General features: G+C 39.7%; 1 protein-coding gene across 3 annotated transcripts; it reads left to right on the top strand.

Annotated features, from left to right (window-relative positions):
- The first annotated feature begins 3,107 nt into the window (after positions 1–3,107).
- adad2 (adenosine deaminase domain containing 2) lies at positions 3,108–21,479 on the top strand. Of its 3 annotated transcripts, none has more exons than XM_026183181.1 (11): positions 3,108–3,249; positions 3,981–4,143; positions 4,858–5,002; positions 6,852–6,990; positions 8,752–8,880; positions 12,598–12,745; positions 12,992–13,162; positions 13,439–13,653; positions 14,291–14,525; positions 20,927–21,059; positions 21,178–21,479. In XM_026183181.1, the coding sequence occupies exons 2-11, from the start codon at positions 3,995–3,997 to the stop codon at positions 21,286–21,288; spliced, it is 1,575 nt and encodes a 524-aa protein (XP_026038966.1). In that variant the 5' UTR covers positions 3,108–3,249; positions 3,981–3,994; the 3' UTR covers positions 21,289–21,479. The 3 variants fall into 3 exon arrangements, with proteins under 3 accessions (XP_026038966.1, XP_026038964.1, XP_026038965.1); XM_026183179.1 differs by having other exon boundaries at positions 12,595–12,745; XM_026183180.1 differs by lacking the exon at positions 3,108–3,249 and adding an exon at positions 3,264–3,472 and having other exon boundaries at positions 12,595–12,745.
- Positions 21,480–22,562: the final 1,083 nt, after the last annotated feature.

The following is a 22,562-nucleotide window of genomic DNA, read 5'->3' as shown; positions in this document are numbered from 1 at the left end:
ACAATTCTAAAATTCATCATAAATGAGAATCTTAACATTTCACTTTAAAAAAAACTAAATCTAATAGACGGTGATTCTGCGGGGAGTCGGGAAGGCTTTAATTTCAGGGTCCTTTGACTCTCAAAGTGACGTTTTTCAACAGATAGCTGAATTTGAGGAGACACAATGTGTCTGCATTCATCACAAAACAGTCCTGTTATATTTTACTCAAATCTATATCTTATCTATAACCACATATTGTACATATGCTGCACTTCAAGTAAGTGGCCACTTCATTAGGTACACCTTTTGTATGGTAGATTGGACTCTTTTTTTTTTTTTTTTTTACCTCCAGATCTCAGTTAATTATTCATGGCAAAGATTCAACATGGTGCTGGAAACATTCCTCAGAGGTTTTAATCCATATTGACATGATAGCATCACACGGATTTGTCAGCTGCACATTCATGATGTGAATCTCCTGTCCCACCACTTCCCAAAGGTACTCTGATGAATTGAGATCCTGTGACTGTGGGGGCCCGCTAAGTACAGTGAACCCACTGTCATATTCAAGACCAGTGTGAGATTATTTGAGCTCTGTGACATGGCAGTGTATCCTGTTGCAACAATTACTGAAAAATACCAATAACCACGCCTTGGGCAAAGTCTCTTAAATCACACTTCTTCCTCATTTTGATGTACACTTTGAATTTTAGCAGGTTGACACTTCCATGTGATTGCCTGATTTGATATTTACAAGTCTACCTAATACGGTGGATGTAGACTGTATGTTTAAAGTTTAACCTGGAGAAAGACATCCTGCAGTACAAGAAAGTTAAAGGTGAATTTGTCTTAAAGGATTTTTGCAGTTTGTTAGTTTTTTCCAAGTCGTCTGTAGACATGCCAATTTTTAATGTTTGATAACTGTCAAGTGAAAATCTGACAAAATGTTACACAAAAAGTGAGACAGCCGACTGAAAGACACTGCCTAACCTAACCATGGTGCCAGCAGGCTTGAAAAGTCTAAGGATGAGCAGAAACAGAATGTAACTGAATTCCATAACTGAAATAATCCAGGTATTTCTACCATTCATAAAAAGAACATAGCAGCTAAATATTTATCCTACTGTATTTGCACATAGAGCACATACTGCTGTATAGTATAATATGCAGTAGCCAAAGATGATGAGAGAAAAAGCGGCTGGTGTAAATTCAGGTTTGCATTGAGAGCATTATCATAAATTAATACATTATAGTGTTATCTGTGACAGTCGGGCATCAGCAACAATGCTCATCAACAGTGCATAGAGGGGTTTTTTTTATTTGTTTTTTTGACACACATAGGCACACATACGCAAGCGGGCCAACACAATCACACTTTCACAAACACGTGCACATAATAACATATGTTTAGAAAATTGCAACAGGCTCAGTGTTTCACAGTTTTGCTTGTCTATATTCCAACACAAAAACTGTGACAATGTATTTGGGAAACAGTGTCCCTAAGCAGAAAAAAAAAAAGACTGTATCAAGCTCTGTGGTTTCCTCCGTCTCTTTATTTTAATTAAAAAAAAATAAACAGGGAAATCTCTCAGCCCTGTGAGCGAATGTGTGGGTGTGAAAAAATAAGGAGACGAGAGTAAGAAAGACATTGAAGGGGAGAGTAAGGGGAATAGAAAGAGACAAAGACGGGGAGTCAGGGAGGGAATAGGTGGTATTTAAAATGAAGATGACACCCGGGATAGTTTCCATTGTGCCTCAGCATGCTCTCTTGAGATGGGAGTGACTTAACATTTCACAGTCTCCTGTGAAACACAGGCACAGTGAGACATAAGCACACACACATCCTCATAGGAGAGTCTTGTTTGGCTCAGAACACATACGAAGGCTTTTTCTCTTGAGGTGACAAGAAGGGAAATAGAGTTCAGTCTGCAGTTTCACAATGATGGGCGGGGGGGACACATTACTCCACTGCAAATCACACGTTCTAATTTTAACTGTGGCGTGCTCATTTCATCATGTGTTCAGGTGTGTGTTGTGCGTGCACTCTTATCAATGAATGGGCGTGCAATGTATGTGTGTGAACAGTGCTACAGATTTATTTATTCATAGAAATCACCAACCCATCGCTGTACCTGTTTTGCTTATTTACTGTCAATACATAAAACATGAATGATCCAGCCTGGCAGAGTCGCCCTTTCATTTCCTCTCATTTCCCGAATTCAATGGAAATTTCACCGAAATTGATTAAATCCACATGGATATCAGTGTAAGTAGAGATCTGAATCTGGGATATTTACACATGTGTGTAAGAGGCATGAGTGGTCAATCCTAATATGTATATTTTGAGATCACTCCTCAGATGCATCCTTATTCAGTGTCTCTCAAAACATCATTTTATTCCCATCCGCTGATTGACAGCCGATCATCCATCCATCTGTCAATCCATCTTCTTCTGCTCATGCAGTTTAGGGTCTGTCATAGCCCTGACAGCTGATTATGTTTCATGCATGTCTGTCATGCTGAGTTGACACCATTAACATGTTTGCATCAACATGGGGGTGTGCAAAAAAAAAGAAAAGAAAAGAAGAAGAAGCATATATTCAGCAGTATGTCAGCACCTCTCTGTTTTGTGTACTTGTGGTCTTTGGATGTTTTTTTTAAATGACTTAGGGTCACCTCTGGGTTGTCAAAACAGGGGTTGGTTCTTATAAGGCAGAACTGGCAAGCACCAGTTACACATGCAGGTGGAAAAGTGGCATCAGGTCCAAATCTTGGGAAAGTTACACCTTGTATTCTCACTCTGATGATGCGGTTTCACTGGAATGATCTGTTAAGAGTCCTTTCCCCAAACCTTATTCAAAACAATTCATGAAGTGATGATGTGAATATTTCCAAATTGTAACTGAATATAATTGCAGTCTATACAAGATCGAATTTCCCAGAGGAACCCACCCGAGGGATTAATAAAGTTATATCTTATCTTATCTTATCTTATCTTATCTTATCTTATCTTATCTTATCTTATCTAAGAGTCAGGCAGCATATGAGTGAAACATGTCCACATACCTTTTGGAAAGTTTCTCATTATAGCTATATTTATTAATAATTTTATATAATTTTAATTGCATTGGCAGGTGTTGACTTGAAGTAGCTGCTTCGGTCACTTGCGCGCAGGTTTTCACACCTGTTATCGTCTCTGGGTTGCAACGGCTTCCCACGTCAGATCTAGCTAGTCTTTTAAAGCCTGAACAAGCGTTAAGTGTAAAGGTAAGCTTTTAGCAGTGTATTTGGAAGTTAAAGTGTTAACTAAATACTTAGTCGCTGGCAAACTCGCGGTGAAACAATTTCATGTTTTATTGTTTTCTGCCGGGACTGGTAGAGGTGCTCTAACGTGTGGTAGCAGAAAGATGCTAACGTTAGCTTTATCAGTGAAGCTAACGAAGCATTGGTGGCTAGTTTAGAGTTAGACGTTCTTTCCAGTTTGAAACGGGTAAACTTGTTCATATTTTTCCTACTGTCAATTAATTTCAGCTCGGTCGATACTTTTGGTTATACTAGCTAACTCGTCGTTTACTTTTGATAGCAGCTAACTAGTTAGCCTCTCAGCTAAACCGCAAAGCTGCAGAAAATGCACACTTAAATTTTGTGTTGGCGCTGTGGACTAAAGGAAAAGGGAAATGTTATCGCCTCTAGACATCACAATTTATCATCAGCTGTCAATAAGCTAGGGGTTGTTACTTTTGGTTTGCTGTTAATCGTGTAGTTAGTGTAGCTTTATTGGGATTATATATTTAAACAAAAATGTCATTTCATGAGTATGAGTATTAAAAGCTGTCAAGGCACAATGGGATGAACACACTCATTCCTACTTTTGTTAAATATGTATAAATGCAACAGTAGCAACTTCACGCCACCATAGGGCGAGAGGCGGGTACACCCCGGACAGTTCGCCAATCCGTTTTATTTATGTATGTATGTATGTATGTATGTATTTGCAGGTTGTTCGAACACCATGACTAGTCGAGGAGCATTTAAATATTCGAGAAGAGGTGCTGCTAGTTTCTGGTCTTTGTCAGACCGTGAGCTGAGCCCACGCCCTCACTGTCCTCAGGTCCACAAGACAGACGATGCAGACATTTACACTGATGCTGCTGGGCTGAGGTAATGGGGAAAAAAAATATGACCGCCACCTTGTCACATGCTGTGTCCACCTGTTTGGACAAGGACTTAACTTTTGTATGTGTTCCAACTCACCTCCGTATAATTGGTGGAGAGACTTGAAATGTCCTTGAACACAAACCCTGCCTTTAAACGCGACAGATACACTTTCACGTTTCTCTCGCACATGCTGGGACAGAGGTAACTAATTTTCTGTTTCACTGCAGGGAAGTGCACTCTTGATGCGTGGGTCAATAAAACCAGGATGTAACTGTTTCTTTGTCAACAGCAATTTGGATTTTATTGTGTCTTACTGAGGCTTCACAGCAGGCAGGTGAACAGCTTGCTAATGAGTCCAGTGTCCAGTCCAAAATTGGGCACATTACACTCTGTTACTAATGAGTGCACCCATTGTTTCAAGACAGTGAGAAAGACAGTGGCTCTTGTGGTTGTGAAACTTCTCATGTACTTGATTTTAATCTGCTCTGAACTTTTACAGCCTCATTCATTTACTTATGCAGTTCTATTTTTTGTGTGCAGTCTTAGCAGGTTGTTAGCAGTTTTGTTTTGTTTTGTTTTTTTAAGAGGAAATTGTAGGTGAGAATTATCTTAAAATAAAAGCAGCTGATAATACTGTTAATTTTTAGCTGTTTGTGCTGACTGAATAAGGGATCAGCTGTTCATTTCCTAGTGGGTCTGTGTTTGTTGCCCTCCTAGGACAAACGAACATGCAGCTGGAGACTATGATACAGCACCAGAGGCTCTGCTTTCTGAAGGAGACCACAGACCCCAAATCGAAAAGGGCACCGTCCCCACACTCAGCCATAATTATGATTCTGGTGACATAATGTTGGAAAATGAGGTAACTATATGAGTATACACAGATCAGGTGTAACACCTTGACCACCTACCTAATATAGTGTTGGCCCACTTTTGCTGACAAAAGAGGCCTGACCTGTTAATACATGGACTCTGCTAGACCCCTGAAGGTGTGCTGTGGTATCTAGCACCAAGATGTTAGCAAGCAGATCAGTCAAGTTTTGTAAGTTGTGCGGTGGAGCCTTATTTGTCCACAACATTTCACAGATGCCTGACTGGGTTGAGATCTGTGGAATTTGGAGGCCAAGCCAACACCTCAAATATGTTGTTGTGCTCAGCAAACCCTTTCTGAACCTTTTTTTGCTTTGTAGCACATTATCCTGCTGAAGGAGGCCGCAGCCATCAGGTAATACTGTTTCCATGAAAGGGCGTACATGGTCGCCAACAATGCGAGGTGGTATATGTCAAAATAACATCCACATGGATGGCAGGACACAAGGTTTTTCTCCGTTTTTCTCGTCCACACGTAAATGCAAAAACGGAGTTTTCAAAAATATCCACCCTGGCCGGAGTTTTTAAAAATCTCTGTTTTCAGTGACCGAGAACGCCGTTTACGTGTGGACGAAAGGTGCAAACGCATAGAAAAAGCTGCGTTTTCAAAAAATACCAGTGTACGTGTGGACGTAGCCTAAGATGGTTTGCCATCTTCTTGTATAGTACGTTCTGGTGCCAGGTGTTCCCTACGTAAGAATGCCTCACACAGCCGGCCATGATTGATATGAGGCCACCTTCTTTCATTGCTCTGTGGTTCAGTTTGGAAGCTCACCTGCCCACCACTAAAACTGTCCCAACTGCAGCTCTTGTCTTGCTGAAAAGCTGCAGTTTTGGAGATTGTCTGACCTTGTTGTCAAGCCATCACTCGCTCAAATCCTTAAGCTTGCCAGTTTTTCCTGCTTCAAACACATCAACTTTGAGGACAAAATGCTCACTTGCTCGCTCACATATCCCACCCACTAATAGGTGCTATGATGGAGAGATAATTGATGTTATTCAGTTGAACTGTCAGTGGTCATAATGTTATGTCTGATCAGCGTATATAAGACCAAGGTTTTCTGAAAGTTCACTGCCGTTGCATTTAATGTATTATGCTATTAAGACTTTTTCATTAGAAATCTTATCTCAGACGATGAGATGCTGACAAGGTCTTATACATCTACTTATCATCTCTTATTCAGAAGGTGTACTTCACAGATTAATTAAGATATGTGAATTAATTGTGGCATTAAACCATACTTGAAAATCTGACATCAAAATGCAATCTCAATATCTGCGATAATTAACATTAAATTGCTTGACTGGCAAGCAGAACAGTGGTTCATACCATTATCCAGTTTAGTGAAGGGGCTCTAAACCACCTGCAGCCACCTTGTCACTTTAACTGTGAACAGCAGAAGTGCATTCAGTGCTTATCTCACACATAACACTGCCTTCCTTGTGTTTCCTTGATAACGGCTCAAGATCAGTTGGCTCAAGAATGATAAGAACACCAGAGTCCTGTTTGTTTTGGGGGTTTTTTTTTTTTGGTTTTTTTTACCCTCCTAAGACCCGAACTCTTCCACAGCAGGCATTTTTAATTTCTCTTTGATGTTTGGGCACATTGGGGCTCAATGAATGTAAAAACAAAGAATTACCAGATTTCTTTCTTTTTTTTTTTTTTCTTTTTTTTTTACCTTATTTTTGTTTTTAAGAAAAATAAGAGCCACAAATGAGGATATTAGTTTAAAATTTTGATAGAACAGTAGCAGTATAATGTCGTCGTAACCCAAAATGTAATGTCCACATATGTGGACGCCAGGTCCTAGGAGGTTAAAGAAGGGTTTTGTCTTTCTCAGGCTGAAGATTCGGATGATGAACCAGCTGTGCTCTCCCTTCATGGTATGTCACCTCCTGAAAGCATACTGTCAGATGAAGATCTTCTAACAGAGCAGGTCAAGGACATAAACCAACCTGATACAACCACAAAGACTGAAGGTACAGTAGCAATTTAATAAAAGTAAAACTTGAAAGCACTCACATTTTCAGTGGCACTTCTGCAGTTGCTACCAGCTAGTATACACAGAAACACCCTGTTTGATAGTTTGTTCTCACAGCTGCGAATCTGCTCCCTCCAGTGTTAAAGGCACAATTAGATGTCAGTAGATATCAGATTATAGTCATGAATTATTTTTTTCTTACAGCTTCCAATTCAAATGCGTAATCCTAGTTATAGTGGCCATTGTAGTACAAAAAACTCTGGCAGCTGTGGTTAGTGCAGGAGGTTGTTAAACCTTTCTAAAGGAGTCTGATACGAGATGAGTAAGTGAAGCTCACTTCTTTCTGATGACAGTGATACTAAGGCAAGTTGTTGAGGATATCCTGAACTTCTTTATGCTCCTGTTAGCTGGCATTAGGTAAACTTTCTTTGAAGTGGATCTAACATTGTTGAACTCTGACAATAAGCGAAACAACTCTCACATGATGTGAGAATGTAATCAAACTGCCGTACATTAGGTGGTATAATGTTAACTCAAAACCAGCTGTTGTTGTTAGCTGTTAGCTGGCTCATTATCAGCTGTCCAGAGATGGGATGGTTGCATGTCTAATCTGCTGACAGATTTGGGAATAAAAAGCATGTTTATGCACACTTGTATGTGTTAGTTTTATTCAGACACTGGTCACATTGTCTCTTTCCTTTGTGTTTTTGCTTTTTGGTGAAGGGGACCCTTGTCACATGATTAAAAGCATAGGAATGATCCTTCATGTCTTGAGTCTGAATGTGTAGAAATTAATTGCAATTGTGACTGGTCTCTAGTATAAAACATAACACGCAATTAGGTGGAATGGCGAAGTCCATGCATTTAAGATGGTATGTTAATATGGCAACTTCCACAAACCGGTCACTGCTCTTGTGTATTTTTAATGGATTAATTCTAAGGCTTTGACAATGCATCAATTTGTTTGCAGACGTAACTACACTCTAATCGGTGTATATTTATGAAGGTAACATTCTTATTTTATTAAAATGACCTCAAAAAAGACTGACTGTAACTTTAAAAAAAATGATTGTTGCCTGTGCCTGAGTCACTCTGTCCTGGTCATACAGTCATCGAATATCACTACTGATCACACACAAGTCAGTCATCAACCTCCCTTCAAGAAAATCTTTTCACACGTTCACCCTTTTAAGGTCTTTTTTTCCTGTTGAGATTGAAAGCTCCGTTTCAGGGTTTTCAGATCAGTGGTTTTCAAACCAGTGGTCTTGTTCACAAGACACTCCTATATTCAAACCTATGCAAAATGCCCTCTACTTATTTTTATTTTTTTTTATTTCTTTTTGAACATATTTTAAGATGAAGGCGCCAAGTGTGACGCCTACATTTTTCTTTCTGTTTGTAAGAAGTTCTGCTTGCTTATACCTCACCTCCACTGCTTCATCAGACGCTTATCTTTGGACTGAAGTGTTGCACGTTTCTTTCAGAAGTGTACAATAGATTAGTTTAAATACATTTCTCTTCATTTTAGCACATGTGGTAAACTCCTTTGTCACTACCAGCATGAGGGGAAAAAAGCGAAGTTCTCACATATATTCAGCCAGTCAGCTGACAATGTTTATGATGTATAGCAATATCATAAACATTTTCAAGGCAAAGTCCTTCTGCTTCCACAGTTTTAAGGACACTCAGATGAGTGATGTCCAAAATACGCTCTGTCCCTGATTATATAGCTGGATTCTGCTGTTTATCTTTCTTCCAGTTTGGCGCACTGAATGGCACAAGAATCACATGGCAGCTATAAGCAGTGAGAAGTTTGACAGCCTCCTGAAAATGTGTCCAGATTTCTATGCCTGCAAGAGCCACATGGCAGCATTTGTCTTGATAAGAGGTAAGCTTCTTGTACACGTGCAGTTTTCCATTAGATTTGTGCACTTCACTGCAGGATTTTATTGTTTTCATAGTAGGTTATAAGTGGCTCCTGGATATTTAATAGATGTATCCCGTTTATTTTTAACCTTTTTTTTTATTTTATTAAATCTGTATCTTAACAGTGCTAAAGAAGGAGACTAGTTTTACTCTTAACTGTCTATAAATGCCTAAAGTGAGCCTGTACCAGTGGCAGGTCATTATTGCAGTAGTATGTTAAATGTCCAGACATTAGCAGTCCACATCATGAAGATTTCAAAGCATGAAAAAAAGGTCGCACTCAATTATCATAAAGTGTGTATGATATCACATGTGAGCCAACTGGAAATTTCCATTAAATATGATGGGTCACTCATTAAAAGATAATATTGTGGAATTAAAGCAATATATGCAGACTCTTTCTTTTAATAATCATGGAAGCAGAAGATATGTGTATATAAAAACATAATTCTTTGGCACTTCTATGTGAAGTAAAATAACGGAAGTTATAATCTGAGCGAGTCAATTTAGAAGAACCATTTAGGAGATGAAACTCCTTTTAAGACACACAGTGTCTAAATTGCACAAGCTGAGAGCTAATTCGATATGACTACCAAATGCACGACTACACAACTGTGCGGCATTCCTGCACAGAAGGCCTCTTAGTTGTTTGAGAGTTGCCATTTAGACTGATGTAAAGTAATCTCCATAATCCACTCAGCAGGCCATTTGTAAATATGTGTACAAATGGTTGGTTTTTTGTACTGTTTTTATCAATAAATGTCAGCAACAAAGGACATACACCCATGTGTGTTGATTTCTCCCTAAGATGGCAAACTGAAACACTCCAAGTTGGTGACTTTTGGAGATTTGTTTCCCTGGATGATTGAGAATGCATCAAGATGAAACACAAAAGGAAGCTCACCGCTTTTAGCAGCTCCCCCACCCCCTCAATCACTCAGTGAGTGATTGAGGGGGTGGGGGAGTGGAGTGTTTCAGTGTTTCAGTTTGCCATCTTAGGGAGAAATCAACACATGTCCTTTGTATGTCCTTTGTTGCTGACATTTATTGATAAAAACAGTACAAAAAACCAACCATTTGTACACATATTTACAAATGGCCTGCTGAGTGGTGCATGGAGCATGTTCATTGGTTCATGGACCTCCCTGAACTAATGGCATTTATGGCAGCAACAAAAGCGGTGAGCTTCCTTTTGTGTTTCATCTTGATGCATTCTCAATCATCCAGGGAAACAAATCTCCAAAAGTCACCAACTTGGAGTGTTTCAGTTTGCCATCTTAGGGAGAAATCAACACACATGGGTGTATGTCCTTTGTTGCTGACATTTATTGATAAAAACAGTACAAAAAACCAACCATTTGTACACATATTTACAAATGGCCTGCTGAGTGGTGCATGGAGCAAGTTTTGGGTGGCTTGCGACCTAAAATCCAAGTACACAGATGCAAAAAAAATCAGGCCACTGTGCGATGTGTTCACTGCTACAGGTACACATGTGGTACCTTGTCGTTACCTTAGGTCGTTACCTTAGGTCGTTACCTAGAATTCCTAGGTAACGACCTAATATACATATGAATGAGGTCAGCAGTACAAGCAGTCCCTATGAGTCTAAAGGTTCAGGCTTCACAGTGCTCTAAATGCTCAGTTCCTGACAGGATTTGTTGTTGTTGTTGTTGTTGTTGTTGTTGTTGTTGTTTTTTTTAACCTGGTATCATCAGTTTAAGCGCACAGCATCTCCACACATGTGCTATTCAAACCTTCAGTCGTTTGAAAGAGAAATGGCTAAAGATTCAGTCACACAGCCTTAAGGTGCCACTTTTATGGTCAGTGTTAGGATGCAGGTAGCTATTGGAGTATTCTCCTGAACAGTAGGTGTCACCACTGAGGAGATAATGCTACATCAGTGCTGATAAAGGAAGTAAAGTTAAAACAGGAAGCAAAGACATTAAAAACAATGTTGTTGTTTTTCTCACTAAGGTTGTGTCCAAATTCATGGGCCGCGGTTTACGTAGGCAGGGTCCTCAGAAGGCTGGGTAGGCCGGAAGTAAACCGCTGTGAAATTGGACAGTCTAGCTTTCAGATTTGCGTCTCGGTGGAATTTAATAAACTCAGCTGCTCCTTGCTATCTAAAATATAACAGGACACTGGTGTAAATTCTCGACTATCTCACACTTCTGTTTATTCAGCTCTGTGAAAACCAAGGAGGAACCCACCCGGGTGATTAATAAAATGTAATTTAATCTAATAACTTTAATCTCAGCCAAACTGATTTACTCACGAACAAATAAAACACTGAAAAAAGCCAAACAATAACATTTTTAGGTTATCTAAGCGACTCCTATATCACGTTTAACCTGAGTAGCAAAGGACCGCGGTGATCTGAAAATTATGTGCCGGCAGTTGTGCCGTTCTCGGCGGCTCTAGTGACCCTCGAGCTCCTGGCTAGCTATTGATCTGGTGGGTAACAGATGTCTCCGAAAACGTCGGAGCACTTTTGCAAATATGTGATATCTTGATAAACCTAGCAGATATTTGAAGTTTACACAGCTACATTCTCGCCTGAAAATATGTTAAGTTTATTTTGTGATCGAGAAAGAGTAATAAGATTAATATTAAAACTTAGTAGCGGCAGCCATTGTTGAAAACTGGAATTGGCTGGGCCATGCTATGATTTCTGGGATATGGAGGGCCACAAAGGATACACCCGACCCAACCTTCAAATTCGGGGAAAAGGAGGACACATTTGTCAGCTGCATTCGGAGGAGTCTACGAATTTGGACAGCCTTCGGCGTGTCGCTGTGGCGTAATCGGCCTACAAATGCGGCTTCAGGAGGATGCAGCCCATGAATTTGGACACCCCCATGTCTCTAAAATGTTTCCAAACTGTTGCACCATCTCTCTGTATGTAATCTGTTATTATCTGACTGACTGAATCAACATCAAAACAGCACATCAGCACAAACAGATGTGATATAACTTTAGTCATGCCGTTCAACAGGTGGTGAACGGAGAGCATAAAAGTACCTTTAAGAGTCAGTCACACAAACTTGGACACAGGTTGAGGACACCCTACCAATTTCTCGTAGAGCAGTAAAGAAAGTGTGAAAAATGCTCATCTTCAAAGTAAAAGCTGCAACTTTTGGAATCGTGCTAGTTCCAGCAGTAAAGAACAGTTTTCACTTTAAAGGCAAAGGCTCTCCATATCTGGTTTATTATGATCGTCTCATTATTGTACCATTAGTAGTTGGTCTTAAGTGTTTGAAGAAAAGATGGCATTTTCCATTCAAACTAGAGGAATAAAAAAGAATAAAGAGAAACGGGAACTCAATAGTGTGAATGCCTTACAGCATTTACACAATTATGGGCAACTGCGGCAATCTGCTAACAATTTTTCAGTCACAGCTCTGGTTTTAGGAACAATTTCAACAAGTAAAAGCAGGTAACCACTTGCCAACAAGTCGGGGATTACAGATTCTTCCCTAGTGACTGAGGTCTTAAGAGGAACCAAAATTACTTGTTTCAGTGGATTTGCTGCTTCAAGGTCCAGAATAAAATAACTAAATAGTATTTTATAAGCATCATTCTGTGTCATCTTTACTTCCATCTCTCGCAGTCATTGTTAATTAAAGCTATCGCTAATGAAGCTTTGAGAAGAAAAACTATCTTTTCCCCACAGAAGTTCTGGATACAGCAGGTCGTCCATGTGAGCAATACAAGGTAGTGGCAGTGGGATCTGGCCGCTCAAGTTGTAGCGAATGGCTTTGCTACAATGGGGTGATGGTTCATGACAGCCATGCCATCATCATTGCCAGACGGGCTCTTTTAAGGTACTAACTTCTAAAATTAGTTCCTAAATACTTCATCCAAATCTCAAGAATGCAGGTGTTAAAGTGCTGGTTCTGATTTAGAACACCTGAACTTCAAATATCTATTCTTAATATTCAGAATGAAGATGTAAAAAGCAGGCTGCAACATCTCACTTGCTCTCTACCAGTTATAATGCTTCTGATTCACTGAAAGTGCTGCTGCAGCTTAAAGTGGGAATAATATTTATTTTTCTGGCTTGTGTTCAGGTTTCTGTATAAACAGCTTTTGCTGTTCTTTGATGCTGATCCAAAGGCCAAGGAGAGCTGTATTTTTGAGAGTAGTGCAGCCAGCCACCAGCTTCAGCTCAAACCCAAGATCAGTCTGCATCTCTACACCAATCAGTGTCCCGAAGGAGCTCCTACGAACTTCTACTTTAAGTACAGAAATCCGCTAATTATCCCATTCTTTTGATTCTTTCTTTATACATGTTTTTAAGTCATATTTTCCTGTGTACTTGTAAAAGGTCTCAATTCAAATCTGTGGATTTATCTTCCAAGAAATGTGACATTTTGTACATGTTGTAAAACACAGAATAATATTAACCTTTCTATGGGTTAATTTTAACTCTGTTTATAATGGACATTAAATTTTGTCCATTACTCATGAAGATTAAGTTCTAGTAAACTAAAATGTAACATAATGTCCTGTTTTAGGGTTTCTGCAAACGACACCTGGACCTCTATGGTTCTCCAGTATCATTTCAAAGGCCTACTGGTCCCTGTGGCCTACCTTGACCCGAGTCTCTGGGGCGCCAAAGTCTGCTGCATGTCTGGCAGTGACAAACTTTGCCGCTGGACTGTTACTGGGATTCAGGGTGCATTACTGAGCCACTTTATTCAGCCGCTTTACATCACAAGCATGGTACTAGGTAAGACGCTTAAAGCATTTATTCTTTATTAGAAGGGAAGTGCAGCTAGACCCATCATGAATACCTGGATGTTTTTCTACAAATATTTGGATCAGCACTAGAATGTAGTGGTTTCTTCCGTTGTTCATGCACAAGTTTCATGAAAATTGGTGTTTTTTCTACTATGAACACATAATTTATTCCCATTTTTAAAGGTTGGTTTCCAAAGAGCTGAAAATGGTCAGGTACAAGAGCTGAACTAAAAATGAGTGAAAAAGCAGCCAATGGCCAAAGTAAAACTTTGAAAGACCTTCAGAAAATCTGGAGAACTATTGCTTAAAACCATTACAAAAAAAGTAAAGCAAGTCTGCTTCAGTTTATTCTTTATTAGCATTATTCTGTATGAGCAAAATATAAAGAAATGAGGGGTGGGTCAACAGTTTTGCACAGTATCTATCTATGTACAGCAGAATCAGTCATCATATCCATGTATCAGCAAGATAGTGAGCCAACGCATTTCAAAATATTGGAAATACTGACAAGCTTTAATTCCAGTTCAACGTTGCAGATGTAATTGGCTAAAGGTGGCATCATAACAAACTAAATTTTGCATAAATTAATTTATTTCTGTTGCAAATGTTTCTAAAATCTTACTTAGGAGGCCAGAAGCTCATGAACCAGGAAGTGTCTGATATCACCAGCAAGCGACTGGGTGATGGATGGCAGATCTTTCTGCCGCAGTCCTACAAGAAACATGACATCGTCTTTGTCTGCGGGGACTACGTGGGGCCTGTTGTGCCCTCGCTGCATCATGAAAACCTCAGCATCAACTGGTGCCTCGGGGACCAGGATATTGAAGTTTTGGACAGCAGCAAGGGCTTGATTGTGGAGGGGTAAGACCCTTTTTTTCTTTTTCAAGAAATCAGTCTTTGTCATAAATTAGATGAAGTTTTTAGAAAATGTGGTGTTTCTACACCATAGATTTGGGACAAGTATGAAAATTTTCCTTGTGCTGTCATTTGTAGAGAAATGGTAGAGCTGTTGTCAGAGTTGTCTACTTTCATGGCCTCTGTGTTGCCTGGGGCTCCTGCCATCACTGGGCTTTGCTGCTGCCGACAACTGCTGATGTCCAGTAGTTAGTGTGACACAGACATGGCTTTCTCTGGAGGCTGTTTTGTCCTTGAGCAGAGATTACAGCCAAAAATAGATTTAAGATCTTTTTTTTTTTTTTTTTTCCCCCACTGCAGTGTTGCTGCCTATTTCAGCTGTTGTCCTCTTGCTCGAACTGTTATTTTTAGGCAAACACCATGGTTTTAAGTGTCAACTATTTAGAAAGGAAAAAAAAGCAAAGAAAAATAGACTTCTGAAGAGAATTTAAAGGCAGGAATTCAGGACACGAGGTATGCAGAGGGCTGCTCTCTTTAGAGCTTGCCACAGCAGATCATATGCATCCATCTCATCCTATTCCCAACATCCTCCTCTGTCACACCAACTCTCTCTAGCTTTGTCTCCAAACCACTCGACCTGAGCTGTTCCTCTGATGAACTCAATTCTAATCATTTCCATTCTGGTCACAATGAAAAATCTTAAAATCCTCAAATTTTCCACCTCCACCTTGGTTTTCTGCTCTTTTTTTTTTTTTTCAGCATCACTGTCTCCAAACCATCCTTTCAGTTCTCATTACCATCTTGTAAACTTTCTCTTTGACTCTGCTATCCTTCAGTCACAAATCACCCCTACACTCATCGCCACACTCTCACCCTGCCTGCACACTCTTCTGTTGTGCTCTTAGTCTAGTGCTTTGGATGGTTGACCCCAGATATTTAAGCTCATCTTCTCCTGTCTCCTGCTCACTCACAAGCGTATTCTGTCTTGCCTCTAGTGGCTTTCATTCATTTTCTCTTCAGGGCATACTTCCACCTCTCCAGGCTCTCTTCTACTCCCTCCCTACTCTCACTAGAGATCTCAATGTTGTCTATGAACATCATAGTCCACAGAGACTCCTGATGATGTAATCCCACCCCCACTTTGAACCCACCTGCCACTTCTACTGCACACCTCACATGTCCTGGACCACTCTTCATCAACATTTGAAAATCAGAAACTGGTATGAAACCATAACTGCTGCTCACCTCTATCCTTGATCTAGCTCCAACAGCTCTCTGTCTATCCCTGCTTTCTCTCATTTTCTTCATCATCATCCTCAATGTATTCCATCCACCTTTTAAACACTCTTCATTCATTAGTACATTTCTATCTCAATCCTCGGAAGTGTCCTTCACCACTTCATCTGTACGTTTGTCATCTGGCAATTCTTCCCTATCACCCAGAGCCTGTCTCAACTCTTCCCTGGACTCTGACTAACATTCTTCCTCCTTTAACTTTCACCTCTGCATTTGCTTTTTCCTCTTGTTTTCCAGAGTCATCCTACTGGCTTCCATTTCATTCTATCCTAGCTACATTCTCCCCTGACAACTCCCTGCAGTCTCTTTCAGATTGAACCTCATGTGTAAGATTCAGTCCTGTGTGTACCTTCATCCAGTCTTATGCATTACCCCAGATTCCTCCCTTTCTTGAAGCCCTTTTCATCCTTTTTACAAAACCCACCACCATCTGACCTTCTGCATTTCTCTCCTTAACATCATATCTACCCAACACCACCTCAACACCTCTGTTCCCTTCTCCTTCATGTCCATTGAAATCTGCTCCAATCATCACCCTCTCTCTACCACTTCATACAAATTACTCCAGAATTCCTTTCTCTTCTGACATCCAGCCTGTGCTGCAGACACACCTAATAGTCAACATGCCTGCTTTGATTTCCAGATTCAAACTCCTGTCTGATCCTGTCTGACACTCTTCACCTCCACAACACTCTCCACATGCTTTCTTTTAATAGTACTCAGACTCCACTTCTCTTTCCATCTTCAGTGCTTACAGATTTACTCAACCACCTGTCATAAAAACAAGAAAACATGAATCCTATTTAATCAAACAGTACATTTGAAAGTTCATGGATAACAATAATACTATTTTTTGCATAAGTTTTATCATTTTGATTAAAGAGCTTATCCTTGTGGATTAAACACTGCAGAAACATTTTTATTTTTACCAGTACTGTTAGTTTAGGGCAGGTGTGGTGTAAACCTTATATTGGGTGGTGGTCTAATAAATTGGTTAAGCACTGTACACCACGGTAGAACAATATCTGGCCTTGCTTCACTTCCACCTGTTCTCCTGCACACACAATATATCTTCCTTGGTTCTCTCTTGTTTTCTGTCAACATTAGCACAATTTCCATGGTCACCTTGGCTAACAGTATCATAGACAGTGTTTTCAACCTCATCTCTGGCGAATCAACTACAGAAATCTCTTGATGAGCGGAATGTTTGAGTTGACAAAGATTTTACGCTGGATGCTCTGTGCACATGCGCAATTGCGCACTGCTGGCACGGTCTCTGTGCACAGAAAATCTGCGTTGCGCACAGAAAAAAACCTAACCTGAATTGAAATTAAAACTTAAACAATTCTGTTTTGCAGTGTTAGTCAGTGAGTGACTGGCTGCTCCCGTATGGGATTAGAACGATGCCACCTTATCCCATAGTCCAGCCAATAATGCGATTCACATTCGTATATACGCAGCTAATCAACGTGGTTGACAGGCTATGACAGCGTCCTTATGTGCCGACACCGGTGTTTTAGCTAGCAAAGCGGCGTGGCTGATGTAGAGTGAAGCCACGTTAATGACAACGTGTACAACCATTGGAGATGTGAGCAGGACAGACGGAACAATTGATGGAAAAACTGTGGACTTTATATCAGTTTTTTAATAGTGTTGATAGGCCACGTAAAACCAGAGTTATGATAAAAAATATCTGCAATGTTTGGTTTTCTTCCTGAATACTATCGTTGTTTATATTTACTGCGGGAAGAAACGGTAAAAACGGCGTTGCTCTCCACCTGTGAGCAAAACCAAAAACCCCACCTTTTCCTCTTGGTGGAAAAATGTACCATGTCGACCAATCAAAAAATGATATGGCAACATGGCATTTAGTTGTTTAGGAAGGGGTAAGTTTTAGGAGTGACAGCGGTGTTTTGAGATGTGAGAGATTTGCGACGTTTAGCGCAAATTTTGTGTAGTTAGTGTGTAGTGTAGTTTTGTTGTGTGTGTCAGAACAATGAGGCGACTACCGAATGTTACAGGTGTTACAGCAGTGATACATGTCCTGTTGTCAGGCCTGCAGGTATCAGGCTGTTGTTCTCCTTTATCTCATAGTGGACAGAAATTATTTTATGGAGTGGCACAAATAATGTGTGTGGCATCAAATTTGATGCAGAACAGCTGATTGTTCTGTAAATAGTTTGAAATTTTTATTTTTAAAAAACGCCTTGGCTGCATTTTTAGGTAAACAGCTGCAAAAACGTTGTTGTTTGCATAACTCAGTTACTTTTTTGAAGAAGTAACTAGGGCTGGGCCATATCATATCGTTCACGGTAATACCGGTATAATGTTGGGCAACGACAAGAAAATGAAATATCGTGATAGAATATGGGTAAAACACGCATGCGCAGTGGCTTTGTTTTCATACGCACATGGCGAAAAAGGCGACGGAGAATGAGAAGGGTGAAAGCGGATCATTGAATGAAACAGATGAACCAGAATTGGTTTGTAAAAATGCTGCAACTTCAGTGGTGTGGAACTGGTTTAGCTTTCGTCCGTCAGATACACAACAAAGCACTATTTTTGGTAGAGCATTGCTAGCGGGCCGTCGTTATTACCGTGTTTTTTGGAAAATACAGCACACTTAAAATCAATCCTTTGATTTTTCTGAAAATCGACAGTGCCCCTTATAATCACGTCTCGTGGAGTGATACATACTGTGCTTCAACATAATTATACTGTATTGTGTGTGTATAACCTCTTAAGTTTTGTGGATATTATACATGGTTATACTGAGGATATGTCGGCCAATTTCCACTGGAAATGCGTTTTGGTTAAACTGTCAGCGAGGAATTTACATTCGCACTGTTAAGTTTTTATACAACTTTAATGCAGATTTTAAAAAAAAAACAGCTGCTTGTTTAAGTGGAAAATACATAGATTTTTCTTTTTAACTAATAAAGTTGTGGATTGTAAAGTATTTTGTCTAGTGTCAATTATATCGTCAGTTATATCGTTATCGCAAATTTTCAAATCTATATCGTGATAAATATTTTTGGTCATATCGCCCTGCTCTAGAAGTAACTATATAATTAATTGCCCAATATTGGTCATTATATACTGTATTTTGCAGACAGAGAGTTACAGGACTCTCTCCCAGACCACAGACTCATACAAATCAGAGCTTTCATATTAAAAAAGAGAGAAAGTTGTGTTTTCAAAATTGGGGTCCAAGTTATTTTTACTTCCAATAGTGTTAACATACACAGGCCATGAACAACATTTTTTTTTTTTTAAATTTTCATTGTAAGTGGGCTAAAGCAGTTAATTAAAAGTAGTCTAACATGAATGTAAATGCTGTAATTTGATTATTTTAATAAACCATGTAACTTGGATGCTGGCGTGACCACAGTGCACACGTCTGCTGTTGCTCACAGTGGTCCAAGGGACCGCTCAGGGCGTTTGTGTGTTCGCTCAGACACATGAAAAATTAGAGGGAACATTGCTCAACCCTTCCCATTTTTCTGGACTTGGGGCTGCCACTTGGAGTACACTGGCTTGTGGACCTCCTGTAACTGAGCTCAGTGCACCTACTCATAAAACTTCCAAATATTAGTGTGAAAGGAAAGTTTTCTTGAATCACATGACATTTTTTTTAAATTGGCGATTTAGAAGTCTTACTTTCTATTAACTATGATTTTCAGTACCGAGGCACTTGGTGAGGTTTTTAGGAAATAGTTATCTTGGAAGGATTCAATAGTCTTTCCCTTCTAAGTATGCACTGGACATGTAATGTCTCTGAGTAATAGAGAAACAAAGCTAGGTTTTGAAGAATATCAGGGGTTATAGACTTTGTCAGGATGGAAGAGACCTTAAATTATTTGAAAATGAGTCTCTCTGAACAGGCTCTGCTAATGTCAGCTTCTGTGAGTGCAGTCACACTCAATTCCTCCTCAACATTTTGTCTGTTTAGGCTGCTGGGTTCCTCCCCTGTGTCTCACTCCAGAGTATCCCCTAAGAAATGTGTTAGTGGTAGTGGTAAGTGCTGCCTGCAGCAAACCCTTCCTCTCTTTCTCTCAGCCAGACCACAGCCACACTTTACCTCGGCAGTGTGATAAAATTGTCTCGCCAGACATGTTTAGCACAAATAAGCTCTGAAGCAGAGTGTGTCCCCACCAGAGTAGCATTGCATCTGCCATAAAGGTCAAAAACAGTGCTGCAGTGCTGCAATGAGAGGACATGTTTTTCCATTTATAGTTTTTGGAGGGTATCATACCCTAAATGCCTCACTGCTGCTGGCTAATTGGCTGCAATCACTGTACATTGTCTAATATGGTTAAATAAGAAGGTGTGAGTATTTAATCGGGCTCCCAATTCAAACTGATAACCGTAACAGCTTTTGGATACATTGTTGTCTCATGTCAATATGAGCAGTGCCTGTACATGAAGTTGGACTGCAAACGAAGGAAGAATGTGGACATTAAATGATACAGAATTGAAAAGTTGAATCTTGTCAGGTGGAAAATGCATTTCAATTAACAAAGGACAACTTTTGTGCTGCAAAATATGTTTTTTATTGATTGCATTGTGGCAGAATGACACCATCAGCATTAAAATCCAGTGGCTGCAAATAATTTCTAGGAAAATGAAGGTTTGATTGCGCAGCAAAAACAGGAAGAGGAATGGCAATTTTCATTTCCTTCTTAGCTGCTGGTCACATAATCTCCACAGCTGAAAAGTGTTTTTTAAAGCTTTAAATAATTTGTAGCTCACCTGGTAGAGCGTGCATTACATGTACCAGAGGAAGAGAGCTTAGCATAGTGGCCTGCATTCGTTTCTGCCCCAGGTCCTTTTCAATCATTTCCCCTTTTTCTCTTCACCTTCCTGTCTTTTTGTTCTTTTCTAATAAAATCTTCAATGGCAGTTTTAAGAAGAAATGTGTGTGTGTGTGTGTGTGGGTGTGGGGGGGGTATCAAATGCACCTAAAAATTGCTTGCATTAAAAATAGTATATCTTTTGTTGTATAATGAAAACTTAAAGAGGACAAATGCACCATAAAGCAAATTTAAGTAATGTGTGGGAAACCTTAACTGTTGGAAAAATGTTAATGGTGGATTTTAATGTTTCTCCAGCTCTCCTTCTGTGAGCGTGCCTGGCTACTCAAGCAGACTTTGCAAGAGAGCCCTCTACAGTTATTTCCTCAAAGTTGCACAGCTGGGTGGGCACACCTATCTGCTGGAGCTTCCCACGTACCACAGTGTCAAGGTTTGTGAATCCTCACTGTGAACTGTGCAAAGCTTTCCATTTGATGAGTAATAGAAGGTTGGCTTTTTAGTTCACTTATGTGATGTCTGATGATGTAAATGGTTTTATTCTTTTATAGGTCGAAGCCAGTGTCTACCAGACGGTCAAAGAGCTGGTGAGACAGCAGTTCCTGGAAAACCACGCAGGACTGTGGAATTCCAAAAAGCTGGTGGATTGCTTTAGCGCTTGAACTCGCAGCTGGAAACCCGTCATGCCGATGTTTACCCAAGTTCCTTGAGAGATTTGATTTGCTGTTCTTCTCTGCACTTTGCTAATTACCTTCAACAGTAATTGTAGTTTTGTTTTATCTACAACATTAGAGTTTTCAGTTTGTGTAGGTGTTTGAGAAAAATAAACAAGGCCCTGCTGTTGTGCACCAGACTGAAGGAGTCAGTTTGAATGAGTTGTGGGTGGAAACACATCGCTCAAAGGCTAACAGTGCACAAAATGGGGAACATTTTCTCTGTCGTGTCAAGTAGAACTGAGCAACATTATTGCCAGAAGCTTGAAAATGAACAATTCCTTTTATGGAGCTCGTGTTATGAAAAGGTAACTGTGTGCGTTTTTTATTTAATATTACTGCCATTCACTATTTTCAACATTTGACCTTTTTTAAATGTGAATTATTTCATTTATTTTTTGTGCATTTGTAGCCAAACTAAGTCCAGTCAGAGTAAAATCAGCACCTGAAGAACCAAAATAAGGTCTGTAATGAGGTCCATGTGTTCTCTTGTGTTTAATAGTAACTTAAGATGAAGTAAAATGGAGAAAAATAAATGTTTTCTTTAGTTTTAAATGTTAGATATTAACACATGTTCTCTGTATGCTTTCTATTGCACAACGTTGTTGTTTTGCACGCGTATTAATTAATCAGGAACTTGTACAGCTCGAAAACTACAACTTCAGAATTTACCTGTCAATTCAATCAACACCTCTCTTGTATTCTTGAAGTGAAAGGTGAAGCGTGACAGAACTGTCACCAGCTTTTTTGCAGATGCAAAGGTGAGACAGGCAATATAAAACAAAAATATCCTTAGTAAGCTCTCACGCATCGTGCTGGGAGATGGATAAGTTGTGACTCCACATTGCTACAAGCCCGTCTCAAAGAATGGCAGCTGCATGATTAAAGCATACAGAGACTGCGCTAGTTTAAAAACACTTGTTTCCATGGGCTCTCTAAAATGAGCAGCAGAGACGTCCATAATTAGACTAATTATTCAGAAACATCATATGTTGATCAGAACAAAGGTGTCAGAATTTACACAAGCAAAATGGCACTCGCAGCCACGAAAAAATAAAGTGTGGTGATCTTTCCGTCTGTGAGCTGATTGAGGGATGGTTGTGGAGTTGTTTGGTTTGAGAACAGTTTCTGGCAAAAGAAATTAGGATAAAGATGAACACAGTGAGACTTCTGTCATCTTAAATTTAATACTTTTTTTTTTCTTACACAAACTGTGTGGTACC

This window comes from Astatotilapia calliptera, chromosome 10 (assembly GCF_900246225.1).
Source record: "Astatotilapia calliptera chromosome 10, fAstCal1.2, whole genome shotgun sequence".
NCBI classification, from domain to species: Eukaryota; Metazoa; Chordata; class Actinopteri; order Cichliformes; family Cichlidae; genus Astatotilapia; species Astatotilapia calliptera.
This window is presented reverse-complemented; position numbering and strand designations above follow the sequence as displayed.

Coding starts and splice junctions, on each gene's coding strand:
- adad2 (XM_026183179.1), top strand. CDS start 3,995: ATGACTAGTCGAGGAGCATTTAAATATTCGAGAAGAGGTGCTGCTAGT. Junction 5,003..6,851: donor ACATAATGTTGGAAAATGAG/GTAACTATATGA, acceptor TGTCTTTCTCAG/GCTGAAGATTCGGATGATGA. Junction 13,163..13,438: donor CCTACGAACTTCTACTTTAA/GTACAGAAATCC, acceptor GTCCTGTTTTAG/GGTTTCTGCAAACGACACCT.